The sequence below is a fragment of the Ranitomeya variabilis genome, chromosome 7, assembly GCF_051348905.1.
Source record: "Ranitomeya variabilis isolate aRanVar5 chromosome 7, aRanVar5.hap1, whole genome shotgun sequence".
NCBI classification, from domain to species: Eukaryota; Metazoa; Chordata; class Amphibia; order Anura; family Dendrobatidae; genus Ranitomeya; species Ranitomeya variabilis.
The window spans coordinates 174,675,534-174,694,963 of NC_135238.1; the positions used below are offsets into that span (position 1 = coordinate 174,675,534).

Consider the following 19,430-nt stretch of genomic DNA (forward strand, 5'->3'; position numbering starts at 1 on the left):
TTGGACTTAGGGAGCTCCTCAGATCTCACCTTCGGGTTAAGGGTACTGCAGTCTATAGTCCCTCCCTAAGGTAGCTTACATCTCTGTAATTCTCTCGTGGTGCTGTCATGGGAGTCCGAATAAAGCATTAAGCTACTTACTGGTAGCAGCATTTTTCGGAGGCCCATGACAGCACCCTTAGTTCCCTCCCTTTCATGTGGCGGCTGCACTCCCTTTTATAAGGTTTCACGTGTGTTAATAAAAATCACAGTTAGAATGATATATTTTGTATATATTTGTTATATATTTGTGCCATTAACCATGGTAGTCTTCTCAATCTCTGAAATACAACTGATGCGTGGGAGAGGTGCCGCCCTTTTGTATCTGTAGGTTTCCTGTTCCTGAAGGGCGGATCCCCTCTCTCGTGGTGCTGTCATGGGCCTCCGAAAAATGCTGCTACTGGTAAGTAGCTTAATGCTTTTTCAGTAGTCTCATAGATAATGGCTCGACCTCTGCTCCATGTAGATGGGGCTCATCATAACCCTCTCCTTAGAATCACTGCAGCTCCTGATGGTCGAACTCTTCAGCGTTCAGTAACCTATTCCCTAACCTAAGGGAAAACTTTTTTTTTTATTATTATTATGTAATTTTTATTAAGTTTTGTAACTTTATCGATTTATGCACAAAGTATTCACATATTATGGAGGAAAATTAAAGGTCGGTGGAAGTAGAGTACATTGAAACGTCACTAATGGGCCTTATTTCCCTCTAGTGGCCCCTAAACATATTGCATGATAAAACAAAAATAAAAGATTGAAGTTCTAATCAATCTTCATATGTTAATTACACACGATGCCATATTAACCCCTTAACGGTCAGGGGTATTTCAGTTTTTCAATTTCCGTTTTTTGCTTCGCTTCTTCCCAGAGCCATAACTTTTTTATTTTTCAGTCAATATGGCCATGTGAGGGCTTGTTTTTTGCGGGACGAGTTGTACTTTTGAACAACTCCATTGATTTTTACATATCATGTACTGAAAAACAGGATGAAAATTCCAATTGCGGTGAAATTGTAAAAAAAAGTGCAATTGCAGTTTTGTTTTTTTTTACTTTGTTCACTAAATGCTAAAACTGACCTGCCATTTTGATTCTCCAGGTCATTACGAGTTCATAGACACCAAACATGTCTAGGTTCTTTGTTGTTTAAGTGGTGAAAAAAATATCCAGAATTGGTTTAAAAAAAAAAGCGCCTTTTTCTGAGACCTGTAGTGTTTCCATTTTTTGTGATCTTGGGTTGGGTGAGGGCTTATTTTTTGCACACCGAGGTGACGTTTTTATTGACACCATTTTGGTATAGATACAATCTTTTGATCGCCTATTATTGCATTGAATTTCAATGTAGCGATGACACCAAAAAATGTAATTCTGTCATTTTGAATTTTTTTCTCGTTATGCCACCTGCACAGTAGAAGCTCTCTGAGATCACCGAGAGCTGCTACTGTGCAGGCGCTGGGGGGCGCCATCTTGGAGGAGGAATTTTTATTTATTTTTTCCTCTCCAGCAAGACGGTGATGACTGCGCATGTGCAGTTGTAGCTATCAGATCACAGCTATATACTCCGATAGCAGCTACTGCGCAGGCTCTGCGGGAGCCTTTTTCAGTGTATGTATGTGTGTGTATGTGTGTGTGTGTATATATATATATATATATATATATATATATATATATATATATATATATATATATATATATATATATATATATATATATATAAATTTTGTACTTGCTCAATATCAAGAATAGTTGTTACTAGGACACTAAACATGCAATCATGCTGCAGCGCAGTTTCACAGCTGGCGCCTGCCTGCAGAAGTTTTTTTTTTTTTTTATTCTTTTTTTTTTCTTCAGTATGTATAGATATTGATTATGCAAACTAGGGGGCCGGTCAGTCAGGGATCCGTGACCCGTCAGCAGACTTCATTATGAATACCTAATCAGAGCACCACAGGCTGCCCTGGAGCACGAGCATATCATTAACTAAAAACTTCAAATAAAGATTAAACAACAACCACAAGACAGATTTCATCAGACAAGGTATCATTGTAGTCAGGAAAACGGCACCGACCTGACACTGTCTGTAGGTTACTGTGCACAATCCTGACAGGTTCCCCCAGAGGCACCTTAAGGCCATGTGCACACGTAGGTTCGGGTCCCTGCGGGTTCTCCCGCAGCGGATTTGATAAATCTGCAGGGCAAAACCGCTGCGGTTATCCCTGCAGATTTATCACGTTTTGTCTTGCGGTTTCCGCTGCGGGTTTACTACTATACTATTGATGCTGCATATGCAGCAATATGCAGCATCAATAGTAATGTTAAAAATAATAAAACATGGTTATATACTCACCCTCTGACGTCCCGATCTCCTCGGCGCTGCCCGTCCGGTTCCAAAGATGCTGTGCGAGAAGGACCTTCGTGACGTCACGGTCATGTGACCGCGGCGTCATCACGGTCATGTGACCGCGACGTCACCGCAGGTCCTGCTCGCACAGCAACCCTGCGACCGGACGGCCTCGTGCAGCGCTGAGAGGTGAGTATATCATTATTTTTTATTTTTATTCTTTATTTTTTACACTAATATGGTTCCCAGGGCCTGGAGGAGAGTCTCCTCTCCTCCACCCCGGGTACCATCTGCACATTATCCGCTTACTTCCCGCATCGTGGGCACAGCCCCATGCGGGAAGTTAGCGGATCAATGCATTCCCATGGGTGCAGAATCGCAGCGATTCTGCACAAAGAAGTGACATGCTGCGGGTTGTAAACCGCTGCGTTTCTGCGCGGTTTTTCCCGCAGCATGTGCACTGCGGATTGCGGTTTCCATAGGGTTTACATGTTAATGTAGACGCAATGGAAACTGCTGCGGACCCGCAGCTGCAGAAACGCTGTGGGTCCGCGGTAAAACCCGCAAAGTGTGAACATGGCCTTACAGGGAGAGTCTCAAAATGCTAAATTAGGTTAGGAAGGAGGGACATACTAACTGAGGCTACATGACCAATTAGTGAGTGTAAGGGTGTGTTTTCACGGTCCGGATTGGCAGCGCTTTGGAAGCAGCTCCGTCCAAAGCGCTGCCGACTTTTGTACGTGCTGTGATTCCGCATGTGTTCATTGAACCATGCGGAATCACCGCATCCTATACATAGGACTGTGATATTTATCTTGCGGAGACTGAGCGTCTCCACAAGATAAATAGACATGCTGCGGTTTAGAAAGACGCACCACATGTCCGGTTACGCAGGGAAGCCGCGGGTGTCCCTGTGCACATAGTGGAGAAGGGATTTAATAAAATCCCATCCACTATGCTGTAACATCTGGCCGCTGCGGCAGTAGGCAGCAAATACGCCACATGCAAATATACCCTAAGGGGGCATCCATTTGGTCAGTAATTTCTGCAGTTCTCTAAAGAGGGATGGAAAATTGTTGTTATACAGGTTATTATAGGAAGAGGATGCATTTACTCCTAAAAATTTTAGTGGCCTCAGTCTTCCACCTAAATTTATAATTTGTTATTAATTGCTCTAAAGTGTTAGGATTGATATTCAAAAGTAATAATAATAATTAATAATTTTTATGTATATAGCGCCAACATATTCCGCAGCACTTTACAATTAAGCGGGGACATGTACAGACAATAAATTCAGTACAAGGTAAGACAATTTAAACAGTGACATTAGGAGTGAGGTCCCTGCTCGCAAGCTTACAATCTACAAGGAAATGGGGGGACACAATAGGTGAAAAGTGCTTGTTATTTCAGGTCTGGCAATTATAATAAATAGGGATTTTCATATAAAGCTGCATGATCCGGTCATCAGCCCGTGTGTTTAAGTGCAATAGTCAAGTATCAAGTGCAGTTATCGTGTGCGTGGAGGGTGTGGAGACAGATGAATAGTAGGGTGCAGATTCACATGCAGATAATATTTGGAGGCAGGGAATAGGACAAAGTTAGTTTACTGAATAGTTGATGTGGTAGGCTTGTTTGAAGAGATGGGTTTTTAAAGCGCGCTTGAATAGGTCGGGGCTCGGTATCAGTCTGATCGTCTGGGGAAGTGCATTCCAGAGAGCTGGGGCAGCACGAGAGAAGTCTTGGAGACGGAGGTGCGAGGTTCGGATTATGGGGGGATGTTAGTCTTGGGTCGTTTGTAGAACGGAGGGCACGTGTAGGGCGGTAGACGGAGATGAGAGAGGAGATATAAGGCAGTGCAGAACTGTGGAGAGCTTTGTGGGTGAGAGAGATGAGTTTATACTGGACCCTGTAGCGAATGGGTAGCCAATGTAATGACTGGCACAAGATGGAGGCATCGGTGAAGCGGCTGGACAGAAATATGACCCTGGCTGCCGCATTCAAGATGGACTGGAGAGGAGAAAGTTTGGAAAGAGGGAGACCGATCAGAAGAGAGTTGCAGTAGTCCAGACGAGAGTGAATAAGAGCGACAGTAAGAGTCTTAGCAGTTTCAAAGGTGAGAAAAGGTCGGATTCTGGAGATGTTTTTAAGGTGCAGGTGACAAGATCGAGTGAGTGATCGGATATAGGGAGTAAAGGAAAGTTCGGTGTCGAATATGACCCCAAGACAGCGGGCATGCTGCTTGGGAGTTATGGTTGAACCCTCCAGGGTAATTTCGATGTTGGGTAGAGTGAGGTTAGTAGAAGGGAGAAACACAAGCAGTTCAGTTTTGGAGCGATTTAGTTTCAGATAGAGGGAGGACATGATGTTAGAGACAGCAGACAGACAATCCTTGGTATTTTGAATTAGAGTGGGGGTGATGTCAGGGGAAGAAGTGTATAATTGGGTGTCATCAGCATAGAGATGGTACTGGAACCCAAATCTGCTGATTGTTTGTCCAATAGGGGCAGTGTATAGAGAGAAAAGGAGGGGGCCCAGGACTGAGCCTTGTGGAACCCCGATAGTAAGGGGACGGGGAGAGGAAGAGGAGCCGGCAAAAGATACAGTGAAGGAGCGGTCAGAGAGGTAGGAAGAGAACCAGGAGAGGGCTGTGTCCTTGAGGCCTATGGAGCGGAGCATAGTGAGAAGGAGCTGGTGATCCACAGTATCAAATGCGTCAGATAGATCCAGGAGAATCAGCAGAGAGCAATGACCTTTGGATTTAGCTGTTATTAGATCATTAGAGACTTTAGTGAGGGCAGTTTCAGTGGAGTGTACGGAGCGGAAACCAGATTGTAAGGGGTCGAGAAGAGCGTTATCCGAGAGATAGCGGATTAGACGGGAATGGACCAAGCATTCCAGGAGTTTAGAGACGAAGGAAAGGTTAGAGACAGGTCTGTAGTTAGCCATGCAGTTCTGGTCCAGGGATGGCTTTTTTAAGTAAAGGGGTAATGATGGCATGTTTAAATGAGGAGGGAAAGATACCTGAAGAAAGAGAGAGGTTAAATATTTTAGTCAGGTGAGTGTTGACCACTGGTGAGAGAGACTGCAGGAGAGGTGAAGGAATGGGGTCACTATTGCAGGTTGTAGGCCGAGCAGAAGTGAGGAGCTTGGAAACTTCTTCTGAAACAGACTCAAAGATGTCTAATGAGCTTGAGGTGCGGCTGGGAAGGGGATCCAGGCACTGAGGAGATTGGGCTGAGATATCCTGATGGATGTGATTGATTTTTTTCTAGGAAATAAGTGGCCAGATCCTCACCACTGAGATTGGAGATGGGGGGCCTGTACTTTAGGTTTCAGGAGGGAGTTTAAGGTTTCAAAAAGTCGTTTTGGGTTGTTGGATAGTGAGGTGATGAGGGTGGAGAAGTAGGATTGTTTGGCCAGAGAAAGGGCAGAGTTATAGGTTTTGAGCATGAACTTATAGTGGATGAAGTCTGCTAAGAGAGATTTTCTCCACTGCCTCTCTGCACACCTTGAGCAACGCTGAAGAAAGCGTGTTTGCATAGTGTGCCAGGGCTGCCGTTGTCTGTGTCGGGTCTTTCTGGGTGTAGAAGGTGCTGCTTCATCCAGCGCATTCTTCAGTGTAATATTGAAGTGTGACAATGCTAAGTCTGGACAGGAGATGGAGGAGATGGGGGCTAAAGATGTGTGGAGGTTGTCCATAAGCTGCTGGGTATTAATGGTACGTGTATTCCGATAAGTGTGGTAAGTGGGGGTGTCCTGGGTGAGGAGACAATTCTTGACAGAGAAGGATAGAAGGTTGTGGTCCGAGAACGGGAGAGTGGAGTTAGTAAAGTCGTGCAGCGATCCGGAACGGGAGAAAACCAGGTCCAGAGTATTCCCGTCCTCATGCTTAGGAGAATTAGTAAACTGTGAGAGGTTGAATGAAGAAGTTAGAGAGAGAAGTTGAGAGGCAGATTGGGAGAGGGGATCATTGATGGGGATGTTAGTCTCCCATGATGAGGGTGGGGATGTCACAGGATAGAAAGTGAGTAAGCCAGGTGGCAAAGTGGTCTAGAAACAGGCGGGAGGAGCCTGGAGGGCGATAAACAACCGCCACCCGCAAGGAGAAGGGCTTAAAGAGTCTGACTGCGTGGACTTCAAAGGAAGGAAATGTAAGTGAGGGAACTGGGGGGATGACCTGGAAAGCACATTGTGATGAAAGGAGTAAACCAACACCTCCACCCTGTCTGTTCTCAGGTCTGGTGGTATGTGAAAATTTCAGCCCACCAAATGAGAGAGCATCTGTTTTTAGGGCATCTATTTTATACCCCAATAAGTGACCATATTCCCTTAGAAAAATATTTAGAATTGAGAGTCCTCAGTGGTTGATACCTTTTAATGGCTAACTGAAAAGATGGTAACAAATTGCAAGCTTTCGAGACTACATACTTCTCTTCATCAGGCAAAGACTAAAACAAATTCTGAAGAATCACATATTTTCTCTTCGCCACGACAGCACCCACTTGAGAGAGGGGATCCGCCCCTAGGAACAGGAAACCCTATGGAGAGATAAAAGGGGCGGTCCCCCTCGCTCCCACAGTTGGTTTCCTGTTCCTACGGGAGACCCTTGGAGAGAAGAGGATGCCCAGCCTGGATGCCGCTTGCGCAGTTTACCTTTATGGGACGGCAAGGGCTCCAGAAGCTGGAAGCAGCGTCGGGGGTCCTATGGCAGCTTCCCCCCTCTGCTGGCAGGTACTGTGAGGCCAGGTCCGGGGAGTCGCCTGGCTCATGGAGATCCACCCAGCAGACCTGCAAGGACCAAATCGCTGGGGTAAGGAGATCCTGCGGCGCCATCCCTCATGGTGCGCAGGCAGCGTGGGTCCGGTATACTATCCCCCGGAAGCAGATCGTAACTTCCGGGGTGAAACAGGAGGAGGACGGCGCCTGCGCTGATGCTGGTGGGAGCGCAGGCGCGTACTGAATAGCCGCGACCCGGATGTAGCGGTCACTTCCGGGTGCGGCAGGAAGAAGATGGCGGCCCCCATTAGAAAAGGACGCCGGCACTGATCCTCCGGCGTCCATCATGGCATCTCCACAGGACCCGGCGATGGCTTCATCCGAAGTCACCGCTATTGCGCCTAGTAGCCGAACAAGCAGCAGTCGCAGATCATCTTCTTCCAAAAGCGCCAGAGATAAGAAATCAGGCCGGTCGGTTCCATCTGTGCCTCCGTCTCCTCCTCATCAGCCGGTATTGTAACAACAACCTCACTGGGTGAGTGTGTGTGTGTACCCTCTTAGGCTGATTACACTCCCCCTCTTTGTCTATATTCCTTAGGCAAAAAGAACGGGGAAAACCAAACACATACAATGTGCTTTATGCTCTCAGCCGCTCCCCGATAATTATTTAAAGAAGCTGTGCCAGTCTTGCATCGAATCCACCTTACGTGAGGAGTCTTCAGTAAGGTCGGAAGATATAAGGAGTATGATTAGGGAAGAATTACAGGCCTTCCGAAGCTCGGAAAAAATTCCCGAGGGTAGAAAAAAATATAATTCCCCCAGGTCTGAGCAGTCCTCTGAGACTGAAGATAAAGATTCGGATGGGTCCCAAAGGATCATTTCCTCAGATGATGAGCGGGATACATGCTTTCCCACAGACAGTATCGATAATTTAGTAAGATCAGTTTGTAACACCATGGGTATTGAAGACACAAAAATCCCTAAAACACCACAGGACGTGATGTTTGCAGGCCTGTCAGAGAGGAAAAAACCTTCTTTCCCTGTAATTCCAGCAATTAAAAATGTAGTAAAAAAGGAGTGGGAAAGCCAGGGACAAAGAGGATTGCCGTCTTCGTCAAAAAGACGCTATCCCTTTAATGACGAAGATTTCTCTATATGGTTAAAAGCCCCGAAGGTAGATGCAGCAGTGGCTTCCACTTCTAAAAAAATCTTTGCTACCCGTAGAAGATTCCGGCTCCTTGCAAGACCCGCTGGACCGGAAAGCGGATACCCTCTTAAAAAGAGCATGGGAATCCTGTACTGGAGCCTTCAGGCCGGCTATATCAGCCACATGCACTGCCAGGTCCATGTTGGTCTGGTTAAATGATTTAGAAGAAGGATTAAAGAGCGGCCTTTCCCGAGATAGATCTCTTCCATACCGTTAATTAGAGGAGCTACAGCCTTTTTGGCGGATTCCTCAGCTGATTCCATATGGCTAGCTGCCAAATCGGCAGGTCTGACTAACGCGGCTCGTCGAGCCTTATGGCTAAAGGGGTGGAAAGGAGATCCCCAAACGAAGTCTAAATTATGTGGTCTTCCATGCCAGGGTGAGTACCTATTTGGTACTAGGTTAGACGAAATACTAACTAAAGCGGGTGAGAGGAAAAAGGGGTTCCCCAATAACACTTATCTCCCATCCTACAGGAGAGCGTTCCGTAAGCCCACGTTTAATAGAAGAAAGGACTATAAAAACCAAGACCGCTGGGCTAATAAAGACTTTAAGCAGAAAGGAGCGTTTTTCGGAAAACGTCCATTCAAACCTGAGGATAAAACCCGTTAGGACAGATCTACCCGTTGGTGGTAGGTTGTCTTTCTTCACTTCACAATGGCTGACAATGACTTCCAATCCATGGGCAACTAGCCTTATATCTACGGGTCTTAAATTAAGATTTGCCCGAGTCCCTCCGGACTCATTCTTATTGACTTCCTTAAAGTCTCATTCACAACAAGAGGCCTTGGAACAGGAAATAATAAATCTCCTGTCCAAAGGGGTACTAGTGGAAGTCCCTTCTCATCAAAAAGGAAGGGGTTTTTATTCCCCTCTATTTTTGATTCCAAAACCAGACGGATCATTTAGAACAATAATTAACCTGAAAAGACTAAACGTCTTCTTAGAAAACCAAACCTTTAAAATGGAGTCTATACGATCAACTATAAAGCTCCTGTTTCCCCATTGCTTTATGGCAGTACTTGACCTTAAAGATGCGTATTACCATCTACCAATCTTCATTGAACATCAGCAATATCTACGGGTGGCAGTTATAATGGAAGGTCAGATAAGGCATTATCAATATACAGCAATGCCCTTTGGACTGTCGATAGCTCCGAGAGTCTTCACAAAATTAATGTCAGAAGTAATGTCATATTTGAGATTAAAAGACACTCTTGTAATACCATATTTAGATGACCTTCTTATAGTGGGCAACTCTCTTTCCCAATGCCATCAACGAGTACTTGATACAATTTCGTCCCTACAGGAATTGGGGTGGTTAGTAAACTGGGAGAAATCCAGGTTGTCCCCCACAACTCGACAAACATTCCTAGGGCTTATTCTAGATTCTACAAATCAAAGGTGCTTTCTTCCCGACTCTAAACAATTAGCAATTATAAACAAGGTACAATCGGTGATTAATAAACCCCTAATTTCCCTAAGAGAAGGGATGTCCCTTCTTGGTTCCTTTACATCATGTATCCCGGCTGTCCCATGGGCCCAATTCCATAGTAGAAAATTACAATATAAAATTCTACAGGAAGAGGAGAGGTTACAAGGCCAATTGGATAGTCGGTTATCTTTACCATCTGACGTGGTAGATTCTCTTACCTGGTGGTTAGACCAGAGTCATTTTACCAGTGGGGTTCCCTGGGTGGTTAAACCTTCAAAAACACTCTTTACCGATGCCAGTCCTAGTGGTTGGGGAGCACACTTAGGAGATCAAATAGTTCAAGGTCTGTGGTCTCCTAGAGAATCGAATGATTCTTCTAATCAAAAAGAACTGAAGGCTATCTTTCATGCCATATGTAAATTTCTTCCGCAGTTACACGGAACGCATACAAGAATCTTTTCAGACAACATGACAGCGGTGGCATACATAAACCACCAAGGGGGAACAAGATCAGAAGCTCTCATGTGTATAGCCGGCGACATTCTATCCATAGCAGAGGAGCACCTCCTATCCTTATCAGCACTGCATGTAAGAGGAGTCGACAATCCAAAAGCGGATTTCCTCAGCCGCCACACTCTCCGCCAAGGAGAGTGGGTTCTCAGCCGTCGTATCTTTTTAATGATAATCAAAAAATGGGGTACTCCCGAGATAGACCTTTTTGCGACGAGACACAACAGACAAGTCAAAAGGTTCGCTTCATTGTTCCGATCCGACAATCCAGATATCTTCGATGCTCTGCAAGTCCCATGGACATTCCAGAAAGCATATGCCTTTCCCCCACTAATACTTCTTCCAACGGTGATCAGGAAGATAAGGGAGGACAGAGCAAATGTGATCTTAATAGCTCCATTTTGGCCCAAGAGGCCATGGTTCTCCTGGCTGAGAATTATGTCAATTTCAGACCCGTGGATCCTTCCGGAGGATCAGGATCTGCTCTCCCAAGGCCCCTTCAACCACCCTCAGGTGAAGGGTCTGCGGTTGACTGCTTGGCATTTGAGAGGCGGCTGCTAAAAATGAGAGGATTTTCTAACAAAGTAATTGACACTCTGCTACTAAGTAGGAAAAAATCTACCACATCCATTTATGTGAGAGTGTGGAAAAAGTTCTTAAACCTCTACCCAACAGCACTATCAAACGAGATTCAGATCCCTATGGTCCTAGAATTTCTTCAAAAAGGGCGCGATTTAGGTCTGGCAGTCAGTACCTTAAAAGTACACATTTCTGCGCTTGGTGCTTTATATGGTCACGATATTGCAGGTGACAGGTGGGTAGCCAGGTTTATCGCAGCTTGCCAAAGGTCAGAGACAGTCCAAATTCCCCATGTACCACCTTGGGATGTTAATTTAGTCCTTGAAGCTCTAACAGACCACCCCTTTGAGCCACTACATTCAGCTCACATAAAACATGTTTCCATCAAGACAGCTCTTCTTGTTGCTTTGGTATCAGCTAGAAGAGTAAGCGACATACAGGCACTGTCAATAGATCCACCGTTTATGTCTATATTTCCAGACAGAATTGTCCTAAAAACAGACCCTTCCTACTTACCCAAAGTATGCACTAAATTTCATAGATCACAAGAAATTTTTCTTCCCTCCTTCTATGATAACCCTACGAATCAGGAAGAACAAAAATACCATACATTAGATGTGAGGAGGGCCATATTAGCCTATTTAGATAGAACTAGCGCCTGGAGGAAGAGCAGGGCTCTCTTTATTTCCTTCCAGGGCCATAGGAAAGGAGATGGAATCACGAAGGGCACTTTATCTCGGTGGATTCGGGATGCAATATGTCTGGCCTATTCATCCAAAGGGGAGAACCCGCCTGAGACTGTAAAAGCACATTCCACTCGGGCGATAGCATCATCCTGGGCCGAGCGAGCAGAAGTTCCAATAGAACTGATATGTAAGGCCGCAACTTGGGCTTCTCCCACTACATTCTATAATCACTATAGATTGGATTTGTCTTCTTCATCTGACCTGTCCTTTGGTAGATCAGTTCTTAACACTGTGATCCCTCCCAAATGACTATCTCTGAAAGTCTCTCAAGTGGGTGCTGTCGTGGCGAAGAGAAAACACCGGATTACGTACCGGTAATGCTCTTTTATAGAGCCACGACAGCACCCCTTTACTTCCCACCCTATTAAGTTATTTTTATAAAAGCACGATTAAGGGTGTTTTTTGGTTCTTGTAGTTAGCCATACTAAGTTAACTAATGATAACAGCTGATATCAAATTGCCTACTAAATCTGGTGGGCGGTTCCTCGCAATCTCTGTAACCCAACTGTGGGAGCGAGGGGGACCGCCCCTTTTATCTCTCCATAGGGTTTCCTGTTCCTAGGGGCGGATCCCCTCTCTCAAGTGGGTGCTGTCGTGGCTCTATAAAAGAGCATTACCGGTACGTAATCCGGTGTTTATGCACAACATAGTATAGAAAAAAAAAAAAAAAAAAAGGGAGAGGGGAAAAAACCATGGATAAGCCAGGTGACATGAAGCAGAATTACCATGGGTGATAAACCGTTACGTCCATAAATATTGGGCCAATTCTTAGATAAGGATTGTTTTATTGTCCTGTGATTAGGGTCTCTGTTGTGATGACCCCACATGGTCTGATGGGCAAGTTCCTTAGTTGTAGTTAGTTGATGTAAAAAGACATAAATCCGTGTGACACATTCATTCCTGCACTGAGAGTGTCAAAGGTCATCATCAGTTTATATTCCCAGACTCTCCTGTCTTTCTGCGATTTGAAGTTGCCCTTTAATACAAGTAATTTCATGTCCATAATGTTATGATTTGGGAGACAGAAATGTATTGCCACAGGTAGATCCATTCTTTTTTCTCTTATTGTATGGCGGTGAGCGTTCATCCTTGTTCTCAGTTTCTGCCCTGTCTCCCCTACATACAGACCCCCAGTTGAACATTTAGTACAGATAATTAAGTACACCACATTAGAAGTGACGCAGCTGAATGTACCTGGGATCTTGTAGTCCTGATGTGAATTGGGGATCTTTATCTTGTCCGTGGTCATTATAAATGGACAGGTTTTACATTTTTTCTGGTTGCAAGGAAAGGTACCTGCAGCTGTCGGAGAGGACAGGGAGCTCTTGACAATGATGCTTCTTAGATTTGGGGCTGCCTAAAACACCGTAGTGGGGGGTCTGGAAAAATTGCTTGTAATCGGGCATCTTTTTGCAGTAAAGGTTGTAATTTCCGTGCAGCTCCCCTTAGCACCTCCAGATTTGGATTGTAGATAACTACTAGAGGTACCCGGTTATTTTCTTCTTTAGTTTTGTAATGTAGCAGGTGATTCCTTGATATTCTGGTGGCTCTTGTGATCTGATTTTCAATTGTTCTTGCATGGTAGCCCTGATTCAAAAAGGTCTTTCTGAGGCGACCAAGGTGTTCATCCCTATCCATTGGGTTGGAACATATACGATTGTATCTGATGGCTTGGCTGTAGACAATGGAGTTTTTTATGTGTTTTGGATGGAAACTGTCCCATTTAAGGTATGTTGGACGGTCGATTGGCTTCTGATACAGGGATGTCTCTATTTTATTGTTCTGCAGCTTAATGATGGTGTCCAGAAAGTTAATTTCAGTGCAGGAGTAGTTGAGTGTCAAGTTGATGGTAGGGTGAAATTGATTAAACTGTTTATGGAACGTCTTTAGCTGTGGCTCAGACTCCGTCCAGATGATTAAAATGTCATCAATGTAGCGGTAGTACGCCCTTAGTGAGATTAAGAAGCATTATGTGGGGGTTAGTAAGACATCATCTGCGAATAATGATATTTGAAGTATCTTATTTTTATATTTGATTTCCACCCCCTGAGATGTTAGGGTTCTGTCTGACCATTGCTGCCAAGGGCTCAATTCACATTGCAAATAGGTGAGAAAGGGGACATCTTTGTAATGTGCCATTTGAGATGTTAAAACTAAGTGAAATGTGAAAAGGAAGTTTTATAGAGGGAGATTTGTAAAGACTTTAAGGCTACAAGAAATGCGCTTGAAACTCCAAACGCCCCCTATCGTCTCAAACAGACAAGGCAGTTAAAAGCTTTCTCTGCATCTAGGCTCCAGACGAGGGCTCTTTTTTTTTTACTATTGTTGGACAAGTCTCTAAAATCTATCACCTTTCCAGTGTTATCCACTCCCTGACGAAAAGGCACCAAACCCATCTGATCTTTATTAATAAGTTGAGGTAGCCAATAATTAAGTCTGTTAGCCAGAATACGAGTAAATATTTTCAAACCTCCATTTAGTAGAGCTATTTTTTTTATAGAGCTAGAGATTACCGTATTTTTTGGACTATAAGACGCACCGTACCATAAGACGCACCCCAAATTTGGGGTGAAAATTGCAGAAAAAAAGATTTTTTTTATATGATGGGGGTCCGTCTTATTGTCCGAATTTAAGATCTCTTACCTGAGGGCAGGCAGTGGCAGAGCAGGGTCACAGGAAGCATGGTGGTGGCAGAGGTGAGGTGATGCTGAGGTGTGGTGGGCGGAACGGCGTGCACCTGAGCAGGGTCCCATCCTGCTTAGGTGGGCGACGCCATGGCCTGGTGTCCATGGGGAGGTTGTGGCAGTGCTGTGGCGGCGGCAGATGTGCAGTCACTTCCTCAGGTGGTGGCGGCCAGGGTCCCTTCCACATTTGAGGTGACGCCGCGGCCCGGTATTGAAGGAGAGCAGCAGAGCTGGGTGAGTCACGGTTTTCCTGGTGGCGGCGGCCACCTTTCTGAGGCCGCGCGTGCGCAGATTCAGTACTCTGCTTCCCAGGGCTTCAGGAAAATGGCCGCGGGAGGCCGCGCGTGCGCAGATGGAGATCGCGGCGGCCATTTTCCTGAAGCCGAGATCTCAATCTGCGAACTCGGCTTCAGGAAAATGGCCGCCGCGATCTCAATCTGCGCACGCGCGGCCTCCCGCGGCGATTTTCCTGAAGCCCCAGGAAGCAGAAAACTCAATCTGCGCACGCGCGGCCTCAGGAAGATGGCCACCGCCACCGGAAAAGACGTAACTCACCCAGCTTTGCTGTTTTCCTTCAATACCGGGCCGCGGCGTCACCGCAAATGTGGAAGGGACCCTGCTCATGCCATACCGCTCACCGCGCCACATCATCCCCGCACCTCTGTCACTGCCACAATGCCGGTAAGCCTGCATTCCAACTATAAGACGCACCCCCAATTTTCCTCACAATTTTTTTTGGGAAAAAATGCGTCTTATAGTCGGAAAAATACGGTAGATCATTTTTCGATAAAATGTCTCAACGATTCAGATTTGAAGTAAGTGTCTCTTGGAGATTGTAGAAGTTATAAAATATATTTGATATTTCGTTCTAGTGGGTAGTGCCATCCTCCTCCTTAAAGGGAACCTGTCACCCCCAAAATCGAAGGTGAGCTAAGCCCACCAGCATCAGGGGCTTATCTACAGCATTCTGTAATGCTGTAGATAAGCCCCCGATGTATCCTGAAAGATGAGAAAAAGAGGTTAGATTATACTGCTGAAGGGTTATATGAGATAATTCCATAAACTGCTGTATTTCAGTACCCAGATAGAATATATCCCTCTGAGACCTGGCCCTTGTCATTATCATTTCTTTAGTCTCATAATTATGCAGGCAGGGGATGAACTGTAAAGCCTCGAGGCTGCCGGGCTTGGTCTGCTCTTTCAAACTGAATTGTTGCCCATTGAGGGTCACCCAGGATTGAATCGAAGATGGTTTCAAGCATTAGTTTAGGATTTTCCTGACCGCTTGGCTCTGGAATGCCTCTTAGGCTAAGTTCACATTAGGTGTTTTTGCAGTGTGTGGTTTTTTTAATGCATTTTTTTAATGTAAATTGTCAGCTGCGTTTTACAGTACCAGCAAAGTCTGAGACTTCAGAAATCTCATTCACGCAGTTTTTTTTTTTTTTTTTTTTTTATCAGGATTTTCTGCTTTGCATCTTTTTTTTGCACAGTGGAGCATGTCATTTTTTGTCAGCTTTTTTCACCCATTGAAATGAATGGGTGGTGAAAAACGCACCAAAAACGCAGGTATCAGATTTTGCGCTTTTTTTGTGCCAATACCTGATTTTATGAAATATGACTCTTTTTTTCAACACTAAACTTTATCAGCATGCACAAAAGACAAATGTAGCATGCCAGACCTGCAGGAAAAACCAAGGAAAACATGCTGAAAAAACACCTTGAGTGAACTTGGCCATAATAATAATCATCTTTATTTTTGTATAGCGCTAACATATTCCGCAGTGCTTTACAGTTTGCACACATTATCATCACTGTCCCCAGTGGGGCTCACAATCTAGATGCCCTATCAGAATGTCTTTGGAAACCAGAGAACCCGGAGGAAACCCACGCAAACATGGAGAGAACATACAAACTCTTTGCAGATGTTGTCCTTGGTGGGGTTTGAACCCAGGACTCCAGTGCTTCAAGGCTGCAGTGCTAACCACTGAGCCACCGTGCTGCCCGGCCATACTCTTATCTTACACCTCTTGCCCCTCTTATCAAGATCCTCTAGGTGGACATTTAGACTTTTTTACATCCTTTTGTTGTGAGAGGGCCAGTTAATGAAGGTCTGCTACATTAGATCTATTGATGTCATGGTTTCCCTCCACAACATCCATATGTCCTGCAAGTTGCTGCAGTTCCTGACTTACACATGCTAATTACGTTCTTCAAGTGTAAGGGTTTAAAATCCTCATTAGAAGGGATGTATACGAGGAGTTTCCTCCATGACGTAGATGCTGAATGGTGGTCTGGGGCTAGCCATTCATCTTCCCCAGAGGAGTCACCAGGAGGTTCATTCCATCCTTCCCTATTGTTGGTGAGGTTGGATACTTTGGGTTGACCCCTTGAAGTCAGCAGATTTCCTGTGCCCCAGTCAGATTGGATCCTCTTTGAAGCAGTTCTTCATGTCCTAGGAGTTGAGACCCAGGGATTTGTTGTTGTGGTGTGGGGGTAGCAGTGGCCTGATTTCTGCCTTTTATCAGTTACGACGTGGCCATGTTGTGCACTGTCCTATATGGTAGGGCCCTAACGTGTCTGACCCAGGCTGCGGCTGCAGGGAATCATTGGCAACGTGCTGGAGACCATGCTTGCCCTCCCCACCAGAAGGTTGTAACAATTCCACTACCTCAAGTCTTCCCATCTCCTTTTCCCTCCCATTTAGGACTGATGCTTCGGCACTGGGCCAAGATGGCGCCAGAATGCTAGAGCCCACCGATTCTGAGCAGAAACGAGTCCATGGCTGTCGCAGGAGCTGCCTCCGCCGAACCTTATATGCAGAGGTTTTAACTCTCCGGGAGACCCATCCGGTGAGATTAATTGGCTGGTATAAGTGCGATGGAGCCGTGTAACTGATGGTGTCTGGTGGGAGCACTCCTGATGTGCGTCCTCTTGCACATCATCCTGGAAGCGCCCCTGGAAAACTTTTAATGAGTTGTTTTTTTCATCAAAATTAAACACACGTAGACTTTTGTTGTCTTTGAGCAGCCAATTCTGTACAAATTGCCATGACAAGTTATAAAGAGACCCTCACACCCACCACCTCTGATTCACAACTGGCCCAGTGACCATCCACGTATCTGTAAACAGAGACCATTGCTGAGGAGGAGTATTTGATCAGAAACGATTGGGTGGGCACCAAAAGAGAGGGCCACCAATGCTATATGATGTATTGGGTCTTTCTTATTTGAGTCCACCTTCATTTTGAAGCAACTACACATTTGTTTATCCAAAATGAGGTTTAACAGACAGGTCCCTGTGTAATGCGCCATTTCTCCTGTGGTTGCGCTGCAGTGGAATGAAGAGCTTGCTGCATGGTAGTACTCAAGATTACGGTGGTAATGGTGGCAGGACACTTAAGATCAGCCTGCATTTTGTACATAACCCCTTTAGCCTTTTCGTTCATTGCTGCAGTGGGTCATAATTGTTTTTTGTTTTATTTTTTACCGCCTTCACTCACAATTTTGTGTTCATAGCGTAGCGCTCCACTACTTCTTGGAGCCCTTTTTTCTCTGAAACCTCTAAATGAGTTATTAATGTTCTCGATGCGTGTTTTAAGCTTTTGCTTGTGCGCAGAAAGTTGAATTATTAAAGTTAAAAGGCGGCCATATAGAGTTTCCTCCTGTGAGCGGGATGACCTCGCTCAGGAGTATCCACTTTGCAATAAATAATATACACAACTCTGCAGCCCACCGAGCCTCACAATGCGCCGGCTCCGTCCCCAGCGTTCAGCACTTTTAATATTGCATGCTTAAATTGTTCAGTCCTCAGTCTACTTTTTTCAATATTCACCTTGAATTTATAGTGCATATTAAAAAGCATAAGTAAGTCCAGGAGACGCCATAAATCGAGAGCATCGGTGCATTTTTTTTTAAGGTTTTAATATCATGTTGGAACAGAAATGAATCTCCCCTGGATGGTGAAAGCTCATGAAATGTTAATGTCAGAAAATGTATTGTGAGCACTTATTAAAAGGCTACCTAAAAGGATATTCCCATCTTGTAAAGAAAAAACATACCCCTAGGAATATGCCATCACGTTATGATCTGTGCCATCATGTTGGGATCCCCACTGAGCATCAGAATGCGGATATGTTCTGCTGTGGCCCTTTGACTGCGCTCAGTGCTCCTAGTCTTTACACACCCATATTTAATAAATCTAAATAAAAACCTCTCCATTTAGTGATGACTTGTTGTTCCTTCTAGTTTCCTACTTTGAGTTACTGTTACTTTACCTCTTTCTTACCATCATCAATTTTTTTTTCACCATCTCCGTCTTCTAAGGGTATGTGCAGACGATCAGTAAACGCTGCGGGTTGGACGCTGCGTACTTGCGCAGCGTCCAACTTGCGTTCAGATGTTACAGCATAGTGGATAGGAGACGGACATGCGGTGCATCTCTCCAGACCTCAGCGTGCCTATTTATCTTGTGGCGATACGAGTCTCCTCAAGAGAAATTTCACCTATAGACAATGTATTGCATTGGTTCAGTGAACACCTGCGTTCAATAAGCAGCAATTGTTTGGTTGCAGTGAACATGCACTGCCAGTTCCTGATCATCTGGACATAACTTTTTTTTTTTTTTTTGTCAATGTATATGGACCTGTTTATTTTGCAGGATTTGTTGTAGTTTTAGGCCCCACTATTTAAATGTCTCGAGAAACCAGAAAAACAATTCTTCGTGAGGTGGATTGAAGGAAAAAACACCATTCCACTGTTTTTTTGTTTTTTTTTCTTGTTGCTTGGATTATGCTTTATTGGTGCAATTTTGATATATAAATATCGTCTCGATATTCTTTTCCCTTTTTGTTCTCTCTTTTTTTTTTATTACATTTTTGAGTGGAGGTGATGTCATGACAAATTAGTTTTTTCCTTTTTATTAATTTGGTTAATTGAAAATTTTTGGACTTTTTTCTCCAAAAATTTTCAATTAACCAAATTAATAAAAAGGTAAAAAATTTAATTTTTCATGACATCACCTCCACTCAAAAATGTAATAAAAAAAGAGAGAATGAAAATAGAATGTGTAAAAGGTGCTGGATTGAGATGTTTGTTTTTCATACATTATTGATCCTATGCTCAGTTGATAAATACTCTGTGGGGTCTTGTCATTGTTCTGATCATTCAACGCTCCATACA

The 19,430-nt window shown here is 44.6% G+C and overlaps 2 protein-coding genes across 7 annotated transcripts in view; both read left to right on the plus strand.

The window, feature by feature from the left end:
* UBE2F (ubiquitin conjugating enzyme E2 F (putative)) overlaps window positions 1-19,430 on the plus strand; it is a 291,447-nt gene that overhangs the window by 16,511 nt on the left and 255,506 nt on the right. The gene's annotated exons all lie outside the window — the stretch shown is intronic.
* Window positions 7,340-8,487, plus strand: LOC143785777 (uncharacterized). Its single transcript, XM_077274900.1, has 2 exons — window positions 7,340-7,603; window positions 7,691-8,487. The coding sequence occupies exons 1-2, from the start codon at window positions 7,439-7,441 to the stop codon at window positions 8,456-8,458; spliced, it is 933 nt and encodes a 310-aa protein (XP_077131015.1). The 5' UTR covers window positions 7,340-7,438; the 3' UTR covers window positions 8,459-8,487.